The 21,094-nt window shown below is 34.0% G+C and overlaps 1 protein-coding gene across 1 annotated transcript in view; it reads right to left on the minus strand.

Moving 5' to 3' along the window:
- Positions 1 to 19,049, minus strand: part of LOC147077987 (modular serine protease-like) — a 68,797-nt gene extending 49,748 nt beyond the window's left edge. Inside the window, exon 1 of the mRNA XM_085961081.1 lies at positions 18,684 to 19,049. Coding sequence (XP_085817207.1) covers positions 18,684 to 18,756 — 73 coding nt within the window. The 5' untranslated portion in view covers positions 18,757 to 19,049. The remainder of the gene's footprint in view (positions 1 to 18,683) is intronic.
- Between the last annotated feature and the right edge of the window lie 2,045 nt (positions 19,050 to 21,094).

Consider the following 21,094-nt stretch of genomic DNA (forward strand, 5'->3'; position numbering starts at 1 on the left):
ATTGGTCGACCACCCACCGTATTCGCCAGATTTAGCCCCCAGTGACTTTTTCCTTTTCCCAAACTTAAAAAAATGGCTAAGTGGACAACGTTTTTTTTCAAATGAAGAAGTCATCGATCGGACAAATGCTTATTTTGAGGACCTTCCGAAAACTTATTTTTCTGACGGTTTAAAAAAAATTGAGAAACGTCTAACCAAGTGTATTGAGCTCCAAGGAAATTATGTTGAGAAATAAAAAAAAAATACAAAAATAAAACCTGTTTTAATGCTTTTTTCTAAGGAATTATTGACCCACCCTCGTATTTTAGAAGATGTCTATTTTTTCACTAAGGATTTTAACGGTATTTTAGTGATAATACTGATTTTAAGGTGAGCAGAATATATAGCTTTCAAAATGACTTAACGTATTGCATTCATAACTCAATTTCACAAAATTTGCGAGCTACTGCCTTCTTCTTTAGAAGGGTAGAATACATATTGTCGGCTGACTTGCCTGGTGATGAATCAGAGCAAGTATGGAAAACGGAAACGAGAAAAAGGCCGAAAGTTTTAAAAGTCGACCAAATTAACTCTAAATAAAATAATAGTTCCATAATATTATTATCAGGCGTGTGAAATTATTATCAAAACATATGGAGCGGGTCTTTCATGACCAATGGTGACCCATACGAAGTAAGGTTGTAAGGTCATGACTCAGATATCTCACAGTTAGCTGATAGCACAATAATATTATATTATTAAATTTAGGAATTCACAACCACACGAAAACAAGACTATGTATAATAATTATGTTATGAAATACGGATATTTTGCTTTGCAATGGCAATTATTGAAGATAAATATCATTTATATTGACATCTCAAATGTAAAAAATATGACAAAGTTTTTTTGAAATATAACTACGCTTCTCTTTGTGGTATCTACTCATTCATTATCGACGAAGCCGTATCACGAAATTGGAAGCAATTTATAATGCTGATAATTTAAAAAAAATATTCAAGATGATATCACAACGAATAAGGTGGCGTTGTATAGGTAACAGACGCTAGTTTTATAATATGGTAATGCAGGTGTCATCAGAAACTGTTCGGGGAGGGTATGTTGGGCAATCGAGGATATGATTATCATTCATTACTCCAATCACACAAACCGACCCCAGACAGATGTGGTTCTACTAGCGCTCTAAATGAGCGGAGCGCACCGGAGCGCATCTTCGGTTTGTGAAAAAATATCCGAGATTACTGCTCCGTCTGTGAAAAAATTAAATATTGAGTTATATCTCCATATTATTTAAAAGTAAATCATATTCACTTATTTTACTTACATATTTTTAAACGTTCAATGTGACACTTGTCGGACTCATGATAATAAAATATTATTTATCATGTATGATACAGCTCAATTTTTATCTGCGGCGCTAGCAACATTTGCATGCCACAAGTTTAAAGACACTTAATTTATTTGATCGTACGAGCATAATATAAAAAAATCTAACACACTTATTTTTATAAAATTATAAGTACCTACAGAAAATTCGATAAATCTGTTGATATTTTTGGAAAATTATCAAGCGCTCCGGTTCGTAAAGTTTTTCATTTCGAGCGCTAGGTTCTACAACAAACCGAAATGACTGTGACTTCGAGCACAGTCACCGCAATTTTTTTTCATGAAACATTATGTATAAAAATTTGCAATTTTAAGGTTATCAAAGGAATTTGGGGAGATATAAATCTTATGTGCCTCGAGCATCTGTCAAAGTCGGGTAGACTATGTTCAGGCTGTGTATATCATTGACCATGACTACTGAGTGGATAATCCAAATTGTCATTTCACGTTCGAATGCAATCGTGGCAGAAAATCTGCCACGATTGCATCCGTATCCATATCTGATTGGATATGCGAATGTGCCGGTTAATTTGAGCTTCTGTAAAATTTGCTATTAAATTGCAATATTCAACGTAATATAAAAAATTTCAAAAAATATAGATTCATGTTCTCAGAGAAAGTTTTGTATTATGGGTCGGCCATAAATTAGATACATTTATTGAAATGGCAATAATAATTATTTATCTGGTAAAGTTTCGCGATAAAGTAGCTGAAGATTAGTTTCAGGCAGCCTGTGTTGCCAACCGTACAATAATTATAGTATTTGCACTATAATTTTGATCTGCGTACTATATACGATATTAAAAAGGTATATTACGCCCAAAAAACTAAAATTTCGAATATCGGAAAAAATTTATTTTTTATCTTAAAAATATAATTTCAACATTACAAATAGGTACGCCAAAAGTACTAAAATTTTGATATTTTCGTACTATAAATTGGTGCAAAGCACTATAAGTGTGTAATAATTATGTATGTAGAATAGAAATTTGGAGAGACATGCAAAAAATTTGCTCGAAATAGGTAAAAAAAGCTCTTCACTTTGATTTGAAATAGAATTTCTTGAATTTGGCGGTAAGTATTTTTGCTCGGAAGAGTTACCTAAATAAAACGGGCACCGAAATCTCTCAAATTCTCCGTTATTTTTTTTTTACATACATTTTCAACAAATAACGCGCCCTGTAATTTTTGGCGAAATGATTTTTTTGGACCGCGTACTATAATTTGGTGACTCGCAGTACACTACGCAACCCGTCGAGGAGGTTAGGTACGCGGCCCACGTATCTTGTAGAGTTGTAGACCACTGCCGTACGTGTTACATTCTATAATGTTACCTAGATATTATTATTGCAGCCATATATATTTTTTATTGTAATAATTACTTTATTGTAAACAAACTGTTGGACGATAATATTAATTGGGTTTTTTACTTGACGGGGTTTCCCACAATCCTTAGAAAACTGGTAAATTGCATAATACTCTTTGACAATTAATGTTTAATAGAATTAATTTTATTGCTTTCCAGTATCTAAGCCGACGAACAATAAAATATATTTTGAAACTTCAGGTTATAATCTCTCGCTTAAAGCCATAGTCTCATATTTCACGGCGTTGATGTTTCCAAGCCGGCTCTCACATCAGAAGTCGTCTTGCCTACAACGTATCGAATATATCGATGTGACGTCATCGTTATTAACAAAACACACGTTTCCAAATGGAACTCCGTAGATTGATCGAATGCGACTGTTTCGTTTGAAAAAAAACATCTGCTGTTGTAATCGACAAGTTGCATGCTTCTCGGGCTCCGAGTCGAAGAGTCAACGTCACATACAAACCAGGGCTCGAAATGGACCGGGGCGCACCGGAACGCTGTTCCGGTTCGTGGAATCTGTAAAGTTATCGCTCCGTCTCGTGGTTAAAATATTTTGAATGGCTGAGCTAGATTATGCCATATAACAAAAAATCTAGCACATTTATGTTTATAAAATACCCATAAAATTTGATAACCATGTTAATACGAGTATCATCAGAAAATTTTCGAGCGCTCCAGTTCGTAAACTTTTCAATTTCGAGCGCTAAATACAAACACCTACGAATTGGTCATTCCTATACCGGCACGCTGATCACCACGTTCAAATATCGATACGTTTCGAAGGCTACGCGCGACTGTCGCTAGGTAGATATCCGCGGTCTTCACAAGCAACACTGGATCTCAGTTCTCGGAAGGTTTTTTATGGCTGTGCATCACACGAGACGAGTTTTGATGTAAGAGCCGTGTTAAGATGACCTTACCTTCATTATTCAAAGATTACTAAAATAAAATTTCAAAATAAGATATTAATAAAATAATAATATAATTAAAAGATAAAGGGGCGCGCCAAGCGGGGGTGGGGGGGGGGGATATTTTACATAGGTTCCAACTGCATCGGTTTATTTTAAGACGTCCACACATCCAATGCACACATGTCAGAAAGCTGGTTAATAAGTTACAATTTCACTAATCGAATTAAATATGGATTAGGTTATATTGAAAAACATAATATATTCGATGAGTTTTCTTCAGCCTATGGTCAGCTGGCTTCTATAAAATGGAGTCACGACTCGATAAAGGTTGGGCAATGTGTTATTCTGAAAAAAAACCTACACTAAATTAGAATATAAATAGATTTCATTCAATTAATATTAAACTTTTTTCATTAATACTCTGCAACGCTTCGGGAAAATGCTCGCAGTATCCTGAGGAGTATAATATATACAGTCATGATAAGTAAAAACACTGTCATTTTGGTTTTAGTGAAATGAGAAACCAAGTTTTAAACTACCTTTTCTCTCATAGGTATTACATAATATTATAAGAGAAAAGGTAGTTTTAAACTTGGGTTCTCATTTCACCAAAACCAAAAACACTGTCTTTTTACAGGGCTTTTTAGGGCAGTATAATTCTTCACATAATTTATTTGACATGTAAGAAATATAATATATATTTTTTTGATTTTATTGGCTTATAAATGATTTTATAATAGATTCTACGGCCTAGCCATTGAGCTGTTACACATTAGTGTTACCTATAAGTAATGTTTGCCATCAATGGCGCGTTTAGTGACGTAGGAGCCCGACGCTGATTTTGAGACCCCCTACAAGAAAAAACGAACAAGCAATTTTTAATTGTACCTTAATAAATTCATGCGTCCAAACGGTTTTTTTTATTTGTGTATAAATTTTCCATTTAAAATTTCCATTAGATTTTATTTGTGTAAACACTTTTTATGGTATTCGAAAATGATCAGGAACGAACTAAGAATATTACTTTTCATTTATTATAACTTTAAATGTTATGTTAGTATATTTCTTACATTTGTATATTACCTATATGTATTGACTTGTCTGTTACACTGTGTGTAATCTACATATTATGCATTGTTAGATTTATAACCGTGTTGAGGAGCAAGAATACAATAATTTGTCATATTGATAATATATTAAGTCTCAATTAGGGAATCCGATCCCGATCCAAAATTCTGATCCCGGGATTTCGGGACTACAATTTGACAATCTCGGGATTGGCATTTTTTTCCATTGTTAATATAAAAAAATTATATTTACAAATAACATTGATAAAATCGGTCAAAAATATATCTAGTATAATTTATACTATTTAAGACATTTATTGTTAATATTGTATACGTTCAATCTTGGAAATACATAAGTTTAATGGAGTAAATAATATTGTAATATAAATAATAATGTGAATTTAATATGAGATAGCTGTTTCTGATGGTAAAGACTTGATGAATGGGTAAGCGAGGTTTAAAATACTTAAGCAAACCATGGTGTACTTATGGCCTTTCCGTTTCACAAATCAGTCAGCCAAATATGAAACTGCCGTAAAACGCATGAGATCATGGTGGAATTACTTTGTTATTTTTGTCCAATATTTCTCATTTCTATTAATTTATGTGAAAAAATAAAATGATTCGGCAACTTACACATGGGTATAAATCAAACTTCATTCAAACTCAGTTTATTTCTAATGTGGTTATTTGTTATTAAAAGTATTTTTTCTGTTTTATTTTCGTTTTTGTTTTATAATCCATAAAATTTGATAAAAAAATCAATCCCGAAAGTTTCGGGATTATGTTTATCAATCCTGGGATTCATAGGTATCGAAAATAGCTTGGGATCCCGGGATTGGAATCCCTAGTCTCAATGTACTTAATATGACAGATGGAGATAAATATTATTATATTAACACAAAAACAAATATTACATTTTCATTTGATATTAGATAGGTATCTATATATTGAAGATCTTCTAAACATATTTAGATAAGAAACAATAGTTGTTATTGTTACATATTTTAAGGTAGGTACCTATTTTCCCATTGGGCAGGTACATATTTTTATAAACAAAAAACAACAGCGGATGAATTTCGATATAAATTTATTTCCCAAAATATTGGATTTAGTTTAGGATTTGGATTTGGATTAGGATTAGGTTTTGGATTTGTCAAGAGTGATATGCACATACTATGAATCATTGTATTTACAATATTTAAAGGCTTCAGCACAAGTTTGTTTAAGAAAAAACTCATCTCATCCACTATTGAGCCTATTGATTTCCTACAACTTGGCTATGAGTCACGAGAAAATAATTTGCCAAATTATTTAGTTAAACCATGCATAAATGTAATTCTAACTGCCGTACATTATTATGTAGTTATAAGAAATCGGCTTTGACATGTATATCATTGTGCAAATGTGTAAGTAGTGTTTGTAAAAACTGTGATCATGATACTTTACTTAAAGCAGTTTGAACACTTGACTTGTTGTTTCTTTTTTTTAATAAATGTGTACTTAGTGTGATTAGTGGTTATCGTTATTTCATTTATTCACCTACCTCTATATGCAACCTACACTGTTTATGGATTAACCATAATACTAAAACTAATGTCATATGCATAGATATAGTAAAGAAACCAATCTGGGTGATTTTATACAAAAATGCTACTAAATAAAATAATTTAAGCCAAGGAGAATCCTAAGAATCGATAATTTTGGACACATTGCACTACCCGCTATTTTTATTTTTTCAAATGGGACGAACTGTTCTACGACCATGCCGATGGCATGGTACAATTATTGCGTTTTCAATCAATCCCCATTTCGGTCTTGGTTTTATTGAAGAATTCAGAAAAATTTTTGGTGGGTTATAAGAAAAAAAATTAAAACCTCAATAAAAAAAAATTGACCACTAATATCGCCTGGCAACATCGACATTATATATCTTGGTGACCCCTAAAACCTATTCCAATTGTCAGAATACGTTCCGCATATTATGTATACGAGAAGTCTATGGGATCCTGCACTATGAGAAATGAAAATAGCTCGCTCGACGAAGAGTGAAATATAATCTAAAATAAAAGTTTTTTATTAAAACAAAAATCTTCAAACATTATGATTTTGATATAGGTACGTGAATAATTTGTTCTGTGTTGGAGGCTCCTTTTTAAATCTTATGACCTTAGACTATAGATACACTTATGACGAATTTATTGCATCATTTGCGTTATATAAAGTCCGCCACTGTTTGCCATGCAACTGTGATAGGTATTATAATATTATATAAAAATATATAGAAATATTAATACTATCGACCGACGGTACTTGATGGAATTTGAATTTAAATTCTATGGATTTAAGTTTTGTACTATTCCATTTAGGTCGTTTGTCAGTGTGTGTTTACCTTTGGTGAGTGTACACTGCACTTGAAAATGCCGAAAGGCGAAACCCGGGTCGCAAAAAACGACCTAAATGTACATAATAGTACTAAATGTAAATAGTACAAAACTTAAATCAATAAAATTTATAATATAGAAATCGATTCGAATCCGTTCCAACGACATCGTCTTTAAACAACAATACATTTTTTTGGTGTGAATACAAAAAAATGTGCTGGACATATATTCGGAGCAATAGTAAAGCCATTGTAATAGACAATTAAAGAATAATCGAAAGTTGAAAAATAGATAGAGTAAAGAGAAAAACTAGGTAGAGTAAGTCCATACTGATTAAGTTCTGATTGATCCTATTATCTTGCGTTTATATATAAACAGGTATACTACATAATATATAGGTATTTGTCATTTCATTGTCTTATAAAATAGTGAGATTGTAAATCTTTGAAATGAGTGGCAGTGCCACGGGTTGTACACCGGTAATCGATGTTTTTCTATTATGCCATGGGACAAATAGGATGTCACACAGTAATACGGATGTGATAAAAAAACAATAAAAAATATTATTATATTATGCCTCAGACAGTGGCGTCGTCCCGAGGCTGATTTAGAACGCTGTTCCCTTTCATTTTTAGTCTCAAATTCTCAAATTGTATGCAAATTCTTTAGGTAGGTACCTACATATTACCTATTTATTTTAATATATTTATGGATGGGTATCTTAAGCACAAGTTCAACAAAACTCATCATCATCTACCGAGAAATAGAGAATTTCCGAAAAACCTACCCTTGAAAAGCGACGTGTTTAGGTACAGACGCTGACAGTTTTGGAGGCCACTTTGTGAAAATGTTGGCTGTACGAAAAATTGCTTGTTGATGATCTGTGCCCAACTTAATTTTGAGAGAAATTCCCAATTCTTCAGGTAACTCATATGATATTTAGAAATAAACCAATAATCAAAATAAAAATAAATCATTTTTTTTGCTCTACTATGCGTGAGATTCCAAGACACTTCACTGTATAATTTAACTAAACACTAAATATATTTTTTTCCACTAATCACATTTTGATGGTTTATAAATTATTCTCACAATTAAATGATTTATTTAGTAATCAAGGTGAACAATAAATGTTAAATAGTATAATCATTTTATTGCCCAGTCGTTGCCATTGATTACGTTAGTAATTAAATTTATTTTTCATTAATTCATAATTTCATCAGCTTATAATGCTGTTTGTCCCAGGTTCAAACATGGGCCTGTCCAATACACATATTGTGTTTCAATGTGTGTTTGAAGTCAGAGAATGGGCCAAATAGATTGAGCAAGTCGCAAACCTTCGTAGAGTACCCATTTATGATACACATAGGATCGGACATGGTCAAAGATATACATATATATTGATACCAAATATCTCATTAAATACCTAAATTCCCCATCAAAAATTCTGCAAGCTAATGAATTTCAATGGCGGCTCGCTGACGGCAAGACTTGAATCTCTCAGTTTCAAAACGTTCGCGACCGAAACCGAAGAGACGCGACATGTTAGTCTTCCCAGTCTCTCAGTTTCAAGTCATCAATAAAACAATAGTACCAATATCAGTAGATTCGATGAAAAATCATATTTTCTTACGAACATTGGTGGCCCTGAACTGAACTAAACAAGCAATAACAAGTCAAGAGTTAAGACGTCAAAAGTTAAAGATGGGCGAACCGATTTTTAATTTAAAACATGTGGCAGATATTGAAAAATACTCCTGCCAATATAATTACAGGCAGGTAGAATATTCCCGTAAAGATATTACGGAAAAAAGATTAGAATAAAGTTGGAAAGACAATGAGTTTGACAGTTTGAGGTTATGAGATTATTAGGTTCCAGTAGCGCAGTGTGCGAAGCATCAGTCACTGGTCGCTGGCCAATTTATGAATTTATGAGAGAGGGCAGGTATTGGCCAGTCGGGAACCATCCCTCGAGCCTTGACCGTCGCGTCTGAATCTAATTCGTTACCTTTTCGCGCCAAAGTGTATGTGAACGTGAAATATTGATAATTATTTAAATGTTACCCCACCATTTATTTGAATATTTAATTTCCCCGAACCCGTGGTTTTAATAAGTTTGAATAAATCCCTCAACATAAACCCTTACGTCATATCAATTTATATATTATATATGAAGGTTTAATGATCAGCCTATTAGATTTAATACACTTTATTAATATTATTACATTTTAAAGTGTTTTAATTAATCAATATGTGGGTATAAATAAGTCAAAGACAAACTTACAGTACATAATAAAAAAATAGTTCAAAATAATGAATTCGCTAAAGGATCCCATCGTAATAATACATAGTAGGTACTTAATAAAAACTAGAAAAATTACATATTTTGACCATAGTATCACGCGGCATCCTGAGAATTCAAACTTCTGTATCTTATCATTCAAGGGAATATCTGCAAAACCCTGAAATAACGTTTTGGCTCAAGAATATCAGTCAGGTTTGAGCCCAACACTCCATTCATATTTAAGCAGAGACTGATAGAACAAGTATAGCCAAAATCATCGCTGAAGTACGATAACGGATATGGTACAGATGTAAAAATTTACTATTTAATAGTTCCCTCTAATCCAACCCACCCCATACCACACTCGGTCACAATCGAGCGATCACGAGGCCCTACGTTTGGATGTAAAGCATTGTTTACGCCTGGGAATGTCTCCGGAACAGATGTCCAAGACTGAAGTCCCCACGCACTCAGTTTGAACAGTGTAGATACAAACTTGTGTGTTTTGACTGAGTTTACAGGGGCTTACTAATAAAAGTGCACATGGGAATTCTAATTAATTCAAATAAAGGTAAGTATGTGAAAAAACTATGTGAAGAGATCTTCACGTCCACAATAAGACGCCGTATTTTTTTTAAATTATTATAGTTGGCCTTCGTTGCGACCAGGTCAGACGGCCCGATGGGTCCAATAGCTGGTTGGATCGACTTGAGCATCTCTTCCTTCTCAGAGCACATTCTCGGACATTCACAGAAGATGTGGCTTGCGTCCTGTAGTTTTCAGCAACATGGACATGTTGGTCGGATGACAAGTCCAAACACAAAGATCTTGGCAGCGAATCTACCGTGCTTAGTCAAGAAGTGACTCGTGTGATGGTTAGGAGCATGGCCACCATAAGAGAGGAGCTGACAGTGCCCTAGCCTGGGGGCTCAGGCTCAGGCGGGGCCAGGCGAGGTGAGTCGACCAGATAAGTGAGATAAACACACAACAAAAATTTGCTTCACTAGTTAAAAAAAAGTCACCAATAATATTATTATTGTAAATCATGTGGTTGTACCATACGATACAATTTTTAATTGTGTATCAATACTCGACAACTCCATAGTTCAAACGGATATATTAAAATATACAAAAAAAACACTAAATATACACATTAATTTTACAGCGTACCTACACCATTTGGAAAACGTGTAGAGTGTAGAACGTCACACAGCCTTTATCCTTAGCGATAGGTAAGGGAGCCCGCCAAAGATCTTAGCCTGGGGAAGCCGCTTCAGGATGTGGGGTCCATGGTCAGGAGTCAGAGTCAGGTTATCTCCAATCGCAATTGGATACAATTCAGATAGATACGTAAGAAGTCACATGTAAAAAAATGGTTCACCAATCAAGTTGAATTTTGGTGGCATCACGAGATGTGTATAGAGTCCGCTAGAATATTTTGAAATGAGGTAAGAGTTGTTTGCATATTTCTTGGATCACAGTTTTGCATTAATAAACGTTTCATGGTTACCCAAATTTGCATATCTCGCAGACAAATTCATAAAAATAAATTAAATATGTTTGTCACTCCGAGAAAAAAGAACAAAAATATTTTTAATAAAAGCGATATAACGTTTCCACAGTAATTTGCAATTTTGAATCTCAGCTGTGGATAAATATTTTTAAAAAAATCCAACATTTTACGAAAGAATAACATGCTACGCTAAGGGGTTCCGTTGTCTACTCTTTAAGGCTATATTTCAGTTGATGCATGGTCTAAAAAGATTGTGGCAAGGCGATGCGCGGATTGTGCAAATGACGCGTGCCAAACGAAATATAATTTGTCATAAAAATCCAACATGCGTCCATTTAATGTTATGTGTATTGTTATATTACTAATAATAATAGTACATTCATTGACATATTTTCTTTTTTAAGTACATACGTAAAGTTTGTTAGTCATCTTGACACGATTTAAGAATATTTTCATCCGACGCCATGACAAAACAAATCGACGTGCAGACACCTCCACTGTCGGTCTCCGATTGGCGACTAGTGAGAAATTTCGTCGCACCTACTGTTGAAAATTATTTGCCGTTTCACTGAAATACGCTCTTAATATAAAAATAATCTACAATTTGCAGCTTTTCACCGTCCCCCAGATAAAGCATTTTCCTCAATTATTTTAAGTACCTACACCAAAAGTCTTGAAATTCGGTACACATGTACTAAGACTATGTATCTATAGTCTATGGTGACAATCATGGCCCCCACAGGGAGGGGGCCTGACAGGGCTCTAGCCTCGGGTCCGGCATGGTGGATCGACCAGATAAGTGAGATAAACACATTTCATAAATTTGCTTTAATAGTAAAAAAAAGTCGCCTGTGGTGCAATTTCACTTGAAAGGTTTTAACTTTTTGAAACACATGGTTTTGCAATGTAATTTTTGATTAATGTGTGTCGATGCTTGACAACTTTAAGTGGATTTATTAAAAATGCTAAAAATCGTTAAAAGTACACTGAATACACTTAATTTTACCTGGAACACCATTTGGAAAATCCTAATGTAAACCGTTACACTAAACTGGCCCGCCAGAAATCCTGGCCTGGGAGCCCGCTTTAGGATTAAAGGGTCATGGTGACAATACATTAAATTAAAGTTCGGGGGCGGTCCAGTACTGCATCCATAGATCTGCATACAAAGTTATTAAAAGTTTCAATCAAACTAATAGATTCCTCATGGATACTTTTTATATTCTTATTCATATTACAGAATTGTAAAAAAAAATAGGTGTCGTCGATATAATTTTCGAGATGATTGAACATAAACATTGCGTTGTCCGCGTCATCATTTTGCGCATTAAGCGAGTCGCAGCGGGGGTCGAAGGCAGCCAAGACTCGAACTGAGGTGGTATAAAAAAGTCTTATGACTAAAATTAATTGGGAAACGCTTTGCTATTATTGTATGTATTAGGTCCCCAACAATAAGTCAATGCTTGTATGTACCTATGGCAATGTATCATGTACCAATACGTTACGAATGTAATATTCAAACACCTTGTTAGGAAACCAATGCTGTGGTATTAAATAATATTATTTTAACTACAAGTAGGTATACAGCCACTTAATAATATCACCAATTTCCTCAAATGTGGTTACATTAATATAATAATTATGATAATGATTACACCGATTGTTGATTACACAAAAACAACGTCAGTAAGTAAGCATGTATGTGTAAAGTCAAGTTTCTTGAAAACCTGTTTTATGACCTTTCTTGATTTAATAATTTAACTACTTAAGACCCGGCATTCTACAACACTATTTAATTATCGTTATATTAAATAACTGTTATTCTGACTAAAATTTTATGTAGAATATTTTTATAAAAATAACTGTATTGATTTTCCTAATAAAATATATCGCACAATCAAATCTGTTTCATCAGTAAAATCATAATACCTACACTAATAATTATTATACCTACTTACACATTTTTTTTTAAATTTACAAACAAATTTCATTATTACTTATACTAAGTACGTAGTAGAATCCCCATGTTCTAGTAGTGACAAAACGTCTGTCATTGAATCTACGGTTATGGGTCAAAATCCTGTGTCTGGTAAAATATATCTATTTCAACGTATTTTATCATCCAAATCACAGATAGATTCAATTGGACGCATGTTCAAGGTTAAATTCTTCAACCACTAGTGGCACTGGTAGATTTTGTATAACACTAGTGGTGAACAAAATGAATGCCTTTTAAATATAGGAAATAAAGATGAAAGTTTTTTTTTTAAAAAGAAAGAAAGAAAGAAAAGAAAGTTAGAAAGTTATGCAGATAATAATAAAATTTTATCATTCGGACCGATGAAATGATGATACTTTTGAAAGCCGTAAAATACATCACAGCAATGGTCAATAAGAAGAGCTAATAATAATATATATCTTTTATTTTCAGGCATGTCCAATTCGTCGACCATTGATTGATTACAACATAATATGCTCACTTTAATTATTAAGTTGTGCAAATACAAAAAAAAATATATCTACATTGTAGCGGCGTGACTTCTAAAAGAGACCAATAGATGTCGCTGCCCATTGACTGGACGCCGCAAGCGCTATATAGATGGATTAGGATTCAACTGTATGTTAACTCCATAATTTTCTAATCGTAATCTCTCACAGTCTTACAGCGAGACAGCTTAGTCTGATTAGCTCTGACCCTTTTAATCATACAGGTCCTCTATTTTGAAACTAAGCATCTTACACTATCGAGATTCGTTTCTAGTGATAAGTGTGGTTTCTAGTTGTCAAATGTGATACATACTTTACTTGTTTAAATTCTTAACTAACTTACGTGGAAGTTTTTTCAAATTAACTATGAGAAAGTACAACTTAATTTGCATTCCATTACTTACGGACTGCAGCAGGAGTGAGTGAGAAAGATTGTATGTTAAACTTCGCGCTTTAAACTGAGGCGTAGTTCCTCTTACGCACAGTCGTCTCTTAACACAGTAATAGTTTGACGATGAGCGCAAGAGTGCACAAAATTGTACCAAAACTTATAATTTTTACGACGAATTTATTAGAAATGAGTATTTTTTTTAAGAGTGAAGACAAACGCTGTTGTTTAATTTGTAACAAGTTGATGAATAGCAACGCGAGAATGTGATAAATCTCTGCAAGTTTTGATTATGGATTGTAGATTACAGCTTACTTGGAGTTGGACATAAATGCTGCCTTATTTAATGGCCCAAGCAAGTGAAAAGATTCGGATGACAAACTGTAAGGCCCGTTTCAGACGGGACACCGGTGTCGCGCTCGATATAATATAAGAGGCCTTTGTATTCGAATAAAGGGGCCTTTGTATTATATTTATGACGCCCAAGAGCTAATGAATCAATGCATAATTTTTCATTATAAATTAGAACAAAATACTGGCTGTGGTAATAAAAACAATTGTATCGGCGGCTTGAAAATGTAGCGGCCGACGGAAAGGTGTACCAGATACGCGTTATTTCGTTAGCTCTGGGGCGTTCATAAACATAATACAAAGGCCCATTTATTCGAATACAAAGGTCTCCTATATTATACCGATCGCGGCACCGGTGTCCTGTCTGAAACGGGCCTAAGAATAGATAGATACAGCCTTTTGACCGAAGTCAAAATACTCAACGATAATGAAAACAACAAAAGAAAAGAGAAAAATCATTGTTCTTAAATTGTATTAACATATATATTCGAATAATTTATTAAATAGGTAGGTAGGTACCTAACTTATTTTTTTATTTTACCTACAAGCAATTTTGAATATGTTAATATGTAAGTATACAAAATACTCAATAACATTTCCACGAATAGCTGACTTAATTAATCCTTATGTGTCATTGAAAAGCTGTTACATTATTTTCAGTATATAATTAATATTAACTTATAATAATGTAATAAATGTTTAAGATTTAATGTGTTAAAACCAGAGCTGTTATAATCCCGACTTTTTTGTAGGTTCGGTTCCGGTTTTTTTTAAAAACCAATAGGTTCATTAGAAAGTGTTATCTACTTACCAACACTTTACCTGTCTAGTTAGAGGTAGCTATATTATTGATATTATTTATAATTTTTTCAAAGTATGTATTGAGATTAGTCAGTAGTCTGTATGTGGTCAACCGCATGGGTAAAATAAACTTGTCGGAATATTATATTTATTATATTATTTCAATAAACTGTTTTTTCGAATAAGTTGTTTCAGCACCAGTAAACAAACGATGACAGAAACTAAAATAAATATTTTATTATAAGATTAAAAGTTAAAAAAAAAACAATCTAACATACGACTTTATAAAAAGGTTTTGGTTGTGGGTTTTCGCGGGTTCCGGTTCCAAATTAATTAAGGAGATATTTGGGTAAGTGGGTTTTATGGTTTGGTTTCAGTTCAGTTACCAGCTCTGCTTAAAACCACTTGAATAAAGAATCACATTTAAAGTTCATTATTATTATTTGACCTTGTATCAATAGGTAGGTACGTACGTATTATTTTTATGCATGTATGTATAATATATTTAGTATATGTATATACACTGAAAAAATATTATTAATTGATCATAGAATATTATATGACTTCGAATATATTAAGTACCTACGTATGTACCTATGTGCTTATTTTAATTCATTATTATCTTGTGATGTCCTCTAATTCGAATAAAATTTGGCTTTGCTTCTTCAAAACCTCTCTTTCAAAGGCATTAGGTATTTATGTAGATTGTAGACTATATTTATGGGCAATGGCGGTGATGAATAACGTTTTTTACACGAAAGCCAAATTAAATACTTACCAATAAGTTCATTTGGGGGAGGGGGGCGTAATATATATAAAACCACGTGTTACTTTTCACTGATTTATGGGAATATAAATAAGGAAAAACCAATAAAGTAGGTACCTAAATATTTAGCAGCAGTGAAGCACAGTCCACGGCTCGTGTGCCGCATGCTGCCCAAAATCGGTATCTGATATGTAATTATTAAATAAAAAATAATTAAAATGTATGTCTAGACTAAGTGTTGTACTTATAATATCATTGTTTTTCAACACGTGGGCCCACTGCGGCACTTTCTGTCAAATAGGTTGTGCACCATAGCTCTAGTCTAGGGTTTGCTTTACAAAAACAATTATAATACATACATAAATACATAGATTCGAATCCTGGGTCTCGCAACTACACATTTTGTTTTTCAATTTGTGTATGAGTCAGAGTATTGACCTAATAGGTTGAGCAAGTGGCTGACATCAATTTCTCGTAAAAACAAAATCTGTCAATACAAACCTCCACCCTGTGGAGGCCCGTATGATCTTAGTAGGATCGGACATGGTCGAAAAAAAATAGTGGGATCTGTTATACCGAGGTATGAATGTATTTAATTCGAGTTATGAATACGAAATACGAAAAAAAAAATACGAAATATATGAATTAAGTCAATGGAAAACAATTTTATAGCCCCCCCCCTCTCTTTCTAACTAAAAAAAACGTTTTGAATTGGCATAACAAAGAGTAGTCTTCACTACTTCGGTATGCATTGGCTATATTATATTATTATCAATCGACGTATTGGCTAGGTACCCGGAACTCTTCTCAATCGAACAGGGAAACATCACACATATTATATATAATAATATTATATGATCCAAATCTTCAAACTAGATTTGATTAAAACTAATAAATCGGACGTACGTACAGTAAGCTAGAACCAGGGCGATGATCACTATCTGCCCCTAGAAATTAATATCAATTGAACTTTTAATTTGGATACTTACTCAAAAGTAATCATCATATTCTTCAAATAAACTATTAATTCCTCTCGACTAGAGAATCTAATCCCGGGATCCCGGACAATTCATACATATGAATCCCGGGATTAGTAAACGTAATCCAGAAACCTTCGGGATTGATTTTTTTACCAATCACAATCAATTAGTATGTGTACAAAATTATGTTAGATGTACCTGCACATGTCACAGGGGGAATCGCCGGATGCTCACGGATAATAAATAACCATTTTTTGTTGTCGTACGCAATCGTAAGAGCATCGTAAAAATAATAAATTCGTCCATTTAACCAGCTAGACGCCATTGACGTTCTGGCACGCGAACGGCGTCTAACCGCCAGTGCCACAGACGTGCAGGCAAGCACTTTGTTTCTACGCCGAATCTTTTCTTAAGTAAATAAAAAAAACTGTTTTACTTTCACGTTATTATATTACAATATTATTTACTCCATTAAACCCATGTATTTCCTAGATTGAACGTACACGATATTAACAATAAATGTCTTAAATAGTATAAATTATACTAGACATCGGCATTGGATTCCCTACTCCCGACACGAAAATTTGATAATATAGTTTTACGATATAGTCGCCAATCAATCAGTAATAATCAACAATGTAGAAACTTCTATCTGATCGAGCTTCCTGTGCATAAATTTCTGAAGAAAGTTACAATTCTTTAAGCAAAAAATAGTTAAATTAGGCAGTATCTTATCAGGGTGTGTATGAATTGTTGATCCTAGTACTCAGTCCACTTTTGACATCTGAACGCGTCTACAGAAAATGGCATCGGAAAGAAAGGGATTAAAACTTTTCCGGGTACATACCCCATACCGATGCGATCTGTCGCATCCGCAAGTGGTTATCTAATGAGCGTAGCATAACGGCTATAATTATTAGGGGCCAACATTTTGAGTAGGCTCTCAAGGCAATCATGAGGTCCCGGCGAAGAAGAAGTAGAGTTTATTTCATTCACATATTAATAATTAACAATTTGTATTTTTGTCGTTCTTCGTGAGCGCGCGTTGTTATCATTCATACGTTTAGGCTCCATTTATAATACAGGAAAGATTTCTTCGAAATCATTACTTACTTACTTAGTGTATTACATAGATTGCAGTGGCGAAGGGTGGAGGTAGGCTGTTAAGATCCGATATAAACAGTGGTTTCATTGGACTAAGACTACAATGTGGAGATAGTGTCTGTTAGTTTTTAAAATTCAATTAAGCCCCGCCTAATCCAAGCCATAGTAGATAATAGTCCAAAAATATTCATGTATCTATAAAACATCTAAAATTATGCCATCAAGCCGTACATTAATTTTAGATATTTTATAGATAGAAGAATATTTCTTATCGATTATATTTTGGTATAGGCTGGGGTTAATGAATTTTAAACAACTTACCAACAACATCAGATCTGTAATAGGTATGTATTCTTTATTCAACAAAAACGAATAAACACAGCTGAAAAGGTGGGCATTATTTTTGTTGGATCGCCCATAGCATACCTAAACTATTATGGTTTGGTCTATGCAGGGTTTAATTGAATTTTAAAAACTAACCAACACCATCTGCAAATTGTATTCTTAGTTCAATGAAATCAAATAAATTCTTCTTCTTCTTTCTCGGCACTACATCCCGGGGCGGGATTTGGCCTCCTCTACAATTGTCCTCCACACGCTCCTTTCCCTGGCTGCTCCTCTCCAGTCTCCAGCCCTCCCCATCTTTCTCCAGTCCTCTTCGATACAGTCAGCCCACCTCTTCTTTTGTCTGCCCCTAGACCGTTTCCACTGTGGGATCCACTTGGTCATGATTTTTGCCGTCCTGTGCTCAGGCATTTCAATGAAATCAAATAAATATGACTGACAAATTTTAGTATTTACTGTTTATGTTGAATCTTAACAGCCTACCTCCATACTTCGCCACTGATAGATTGGTAGTTTACTATAAATATAAACATTCTTTCCTTACCATAAAATATTAGAAAGATCGCAATATTCTTATATGCATCTCTGCATTTCAGGCCATATTGACGGTTCTCCATTCTTGTAATGATAAGTCACTGAACACTAAAACCACTATGTATTGATTATTTTAAAATCAATGTCATACTTAATCAGAAGCAATGATATTATTTAATGTATACACTACAATTGTTATTATGTTATTAATATACGTCTCACAGTTGCGACACGTCAACATTCCAAAGAAACCGGCTCCATCTTGTGAGTCTTCAATAATTGCAATTATTGTTGATAAAAGTATTGCTAATTTAATATTTTGCAATGATTGTTCAATATATAAAACTTATCGTAACGACGGTAATGAACCAACCGTAACCACAAACTAATGAATTTAAAAAACTACTATGAATGTAGCTACGTTATAGTAAGTAAAATATTAATTTATAATGCAGCGGCGACCTCTATTCGAATCTTTGTCAAAATATTCGGACATCGATTATATAAATAATAGTGTCGATCTTACCCGCAGTTAATATGTAGAGAGGTCAGATTTTGATTGGAGTGGTATATTTTCGGTGGAAATCATTTAATTTTAGCATTATGAACACTCAATAGAATCTTTTTATATACCAAACAGTGCGTTTTTCAATTAATAATAATTATTAAGGCGATACATCAGTGAAACAGCAAATAATTTTCAACTATATAGGCGCTACGAAATTTTGGACTCGCTGCCATTCGGAGAGAGAACGTCGAGTTGGGAACACATCAATTTGTTTCGTGATGGCGACGGAGGTATTAATTCTTAAATCGTGTAAAGATGACTAAAAACGTTACCCATTTACTTTAAAAAGAAAACATATGTGAATGAATATATTATTATTGTTACTAATAGAACAATAAACAGAACATTAAATGGACGCATTTTGGATTTATATGACAAATTATATTTCAGTCGGCATTTGCACCCGCGACACGCAATCCACGCATCGCCTAGCCACGATCTTTGCCTCAACCATGACCTCAGACCATGCCTCAACTGAGGAATAGCCTGAATCAAATATGAAACCTTTTTAAAATGGAGCAATATTATTTTTATCAGTCCAATTTTCGAGGATTGAACAGGGTTCGATAAAGAACCGGTTCTTTAAAAAGCGGTGTAAGTAAATAATTATAGAACATATACATAATCTCACGAGAAAATATAGCCAATAGAAAAAATCTTTTTCGAAAAAAGTAAGACACCCGGCAGGAATCGAACCTGCGTCTATTGGGCTTCGCACATTGCGCATTACCACTATGCTACGACTGCCATGCTTAATTGGGACAAACGCAAAAGCACAACGTGGTATGGTGAGGTGCATGCTGGGCATAACGCGAAAGGACAAAAAGAGTAATGAATGGATAAGGAAGCATACAAGGGTTTGCGATGTAATAGAGTTCATTAGAAGCCTCAAATGGAGATGGGCTGGACATATAGCTCAAAGAAGAGACAATCGTTGGACAAATTTAGTCATCCAGTGGTATCCAAGAGGTACAAAACGTCCGCAAGGTAGATCTAGAGGCCGCTGGGTCGATGAAATGATAAAGTTCTGCGGAAGTACGTGACAACGCAACGCACAGGACCGAGAGAAGTGGAAGCTGCTTAAAGAGGCCTTCATCCAGCAGTGGGTGGATTCGGGCTGATGATGATGATGATAAGCGCTTTCGAAATTGAGTTACGGTAAGCAATCGATCTTTGTATTCAAAATTAAAGTACCCATTACTTTTGTATTATATTATTTGTGGGTATGTACATAACTACCAGGTTGACTATTGGATTGTCGGATCGATTTTTGAAGTTATTCGGGAGTTATTTTAGGAACCGTCAACGATACGTATACGGCCTCTATCAGTCACGAATATTATTTAAAACATTTTCTGGTGTCCCTCAGGGCTCAAACTTGGGGCCATCGTTGTTCACGATTTTCATAAATGACGACAATGGTCATTAAAAATGTTTTTGTTGTTCGCTGATGACTTGAAACTCTTCATGGAGTTTGTCACCTTGGACGATTGACATCAACTCCAACTTGATATAGGTAATATTATATTAGATTGGGGCAGGCGCAACTAACTGGACTTCAATATTGATAAATGCAATATTTTATCGTTTATTAAAGCCTCACGAGTATTATTTTTTCAATATTCGATGCATGGCAGAGTTCTTTCGCGAATACGATTTGTAAGGAATCTTGGAATTGTGTTTGGCACTGACGTTTAGTGGCCATATGGCTATCGTTTGTAAAAAGCACTACAAATTTAATGTTGGACTTTGTCTTGCGTGCTTCCCGGGTCTTTTCGGATGTTATGATATTTAAAAAAATTATAACTCCTTAGCTAGAAGCTGACTTGAGAGTGGGTCGATTATTTGGCCCC

Source organism: Rhyacophila brunnea, unplaced genomic scaffold, assembly GCF_057557595.1.
Source record: "Rhyacophila brunnea isolate RB1 unplaced genomic scaffold, BYU_Rbru_1.0 scaffold_12, whole genome shotgun sequence".
In the NCBI taxonomy this organism is placed as follows: domain Eukaryota; kingdom Metazoa; phylum Arthropoda; class Insecta; order Trichoptera; family Rhyacophilidae; genus Rhyacophila; species Rhyacophila brunnea.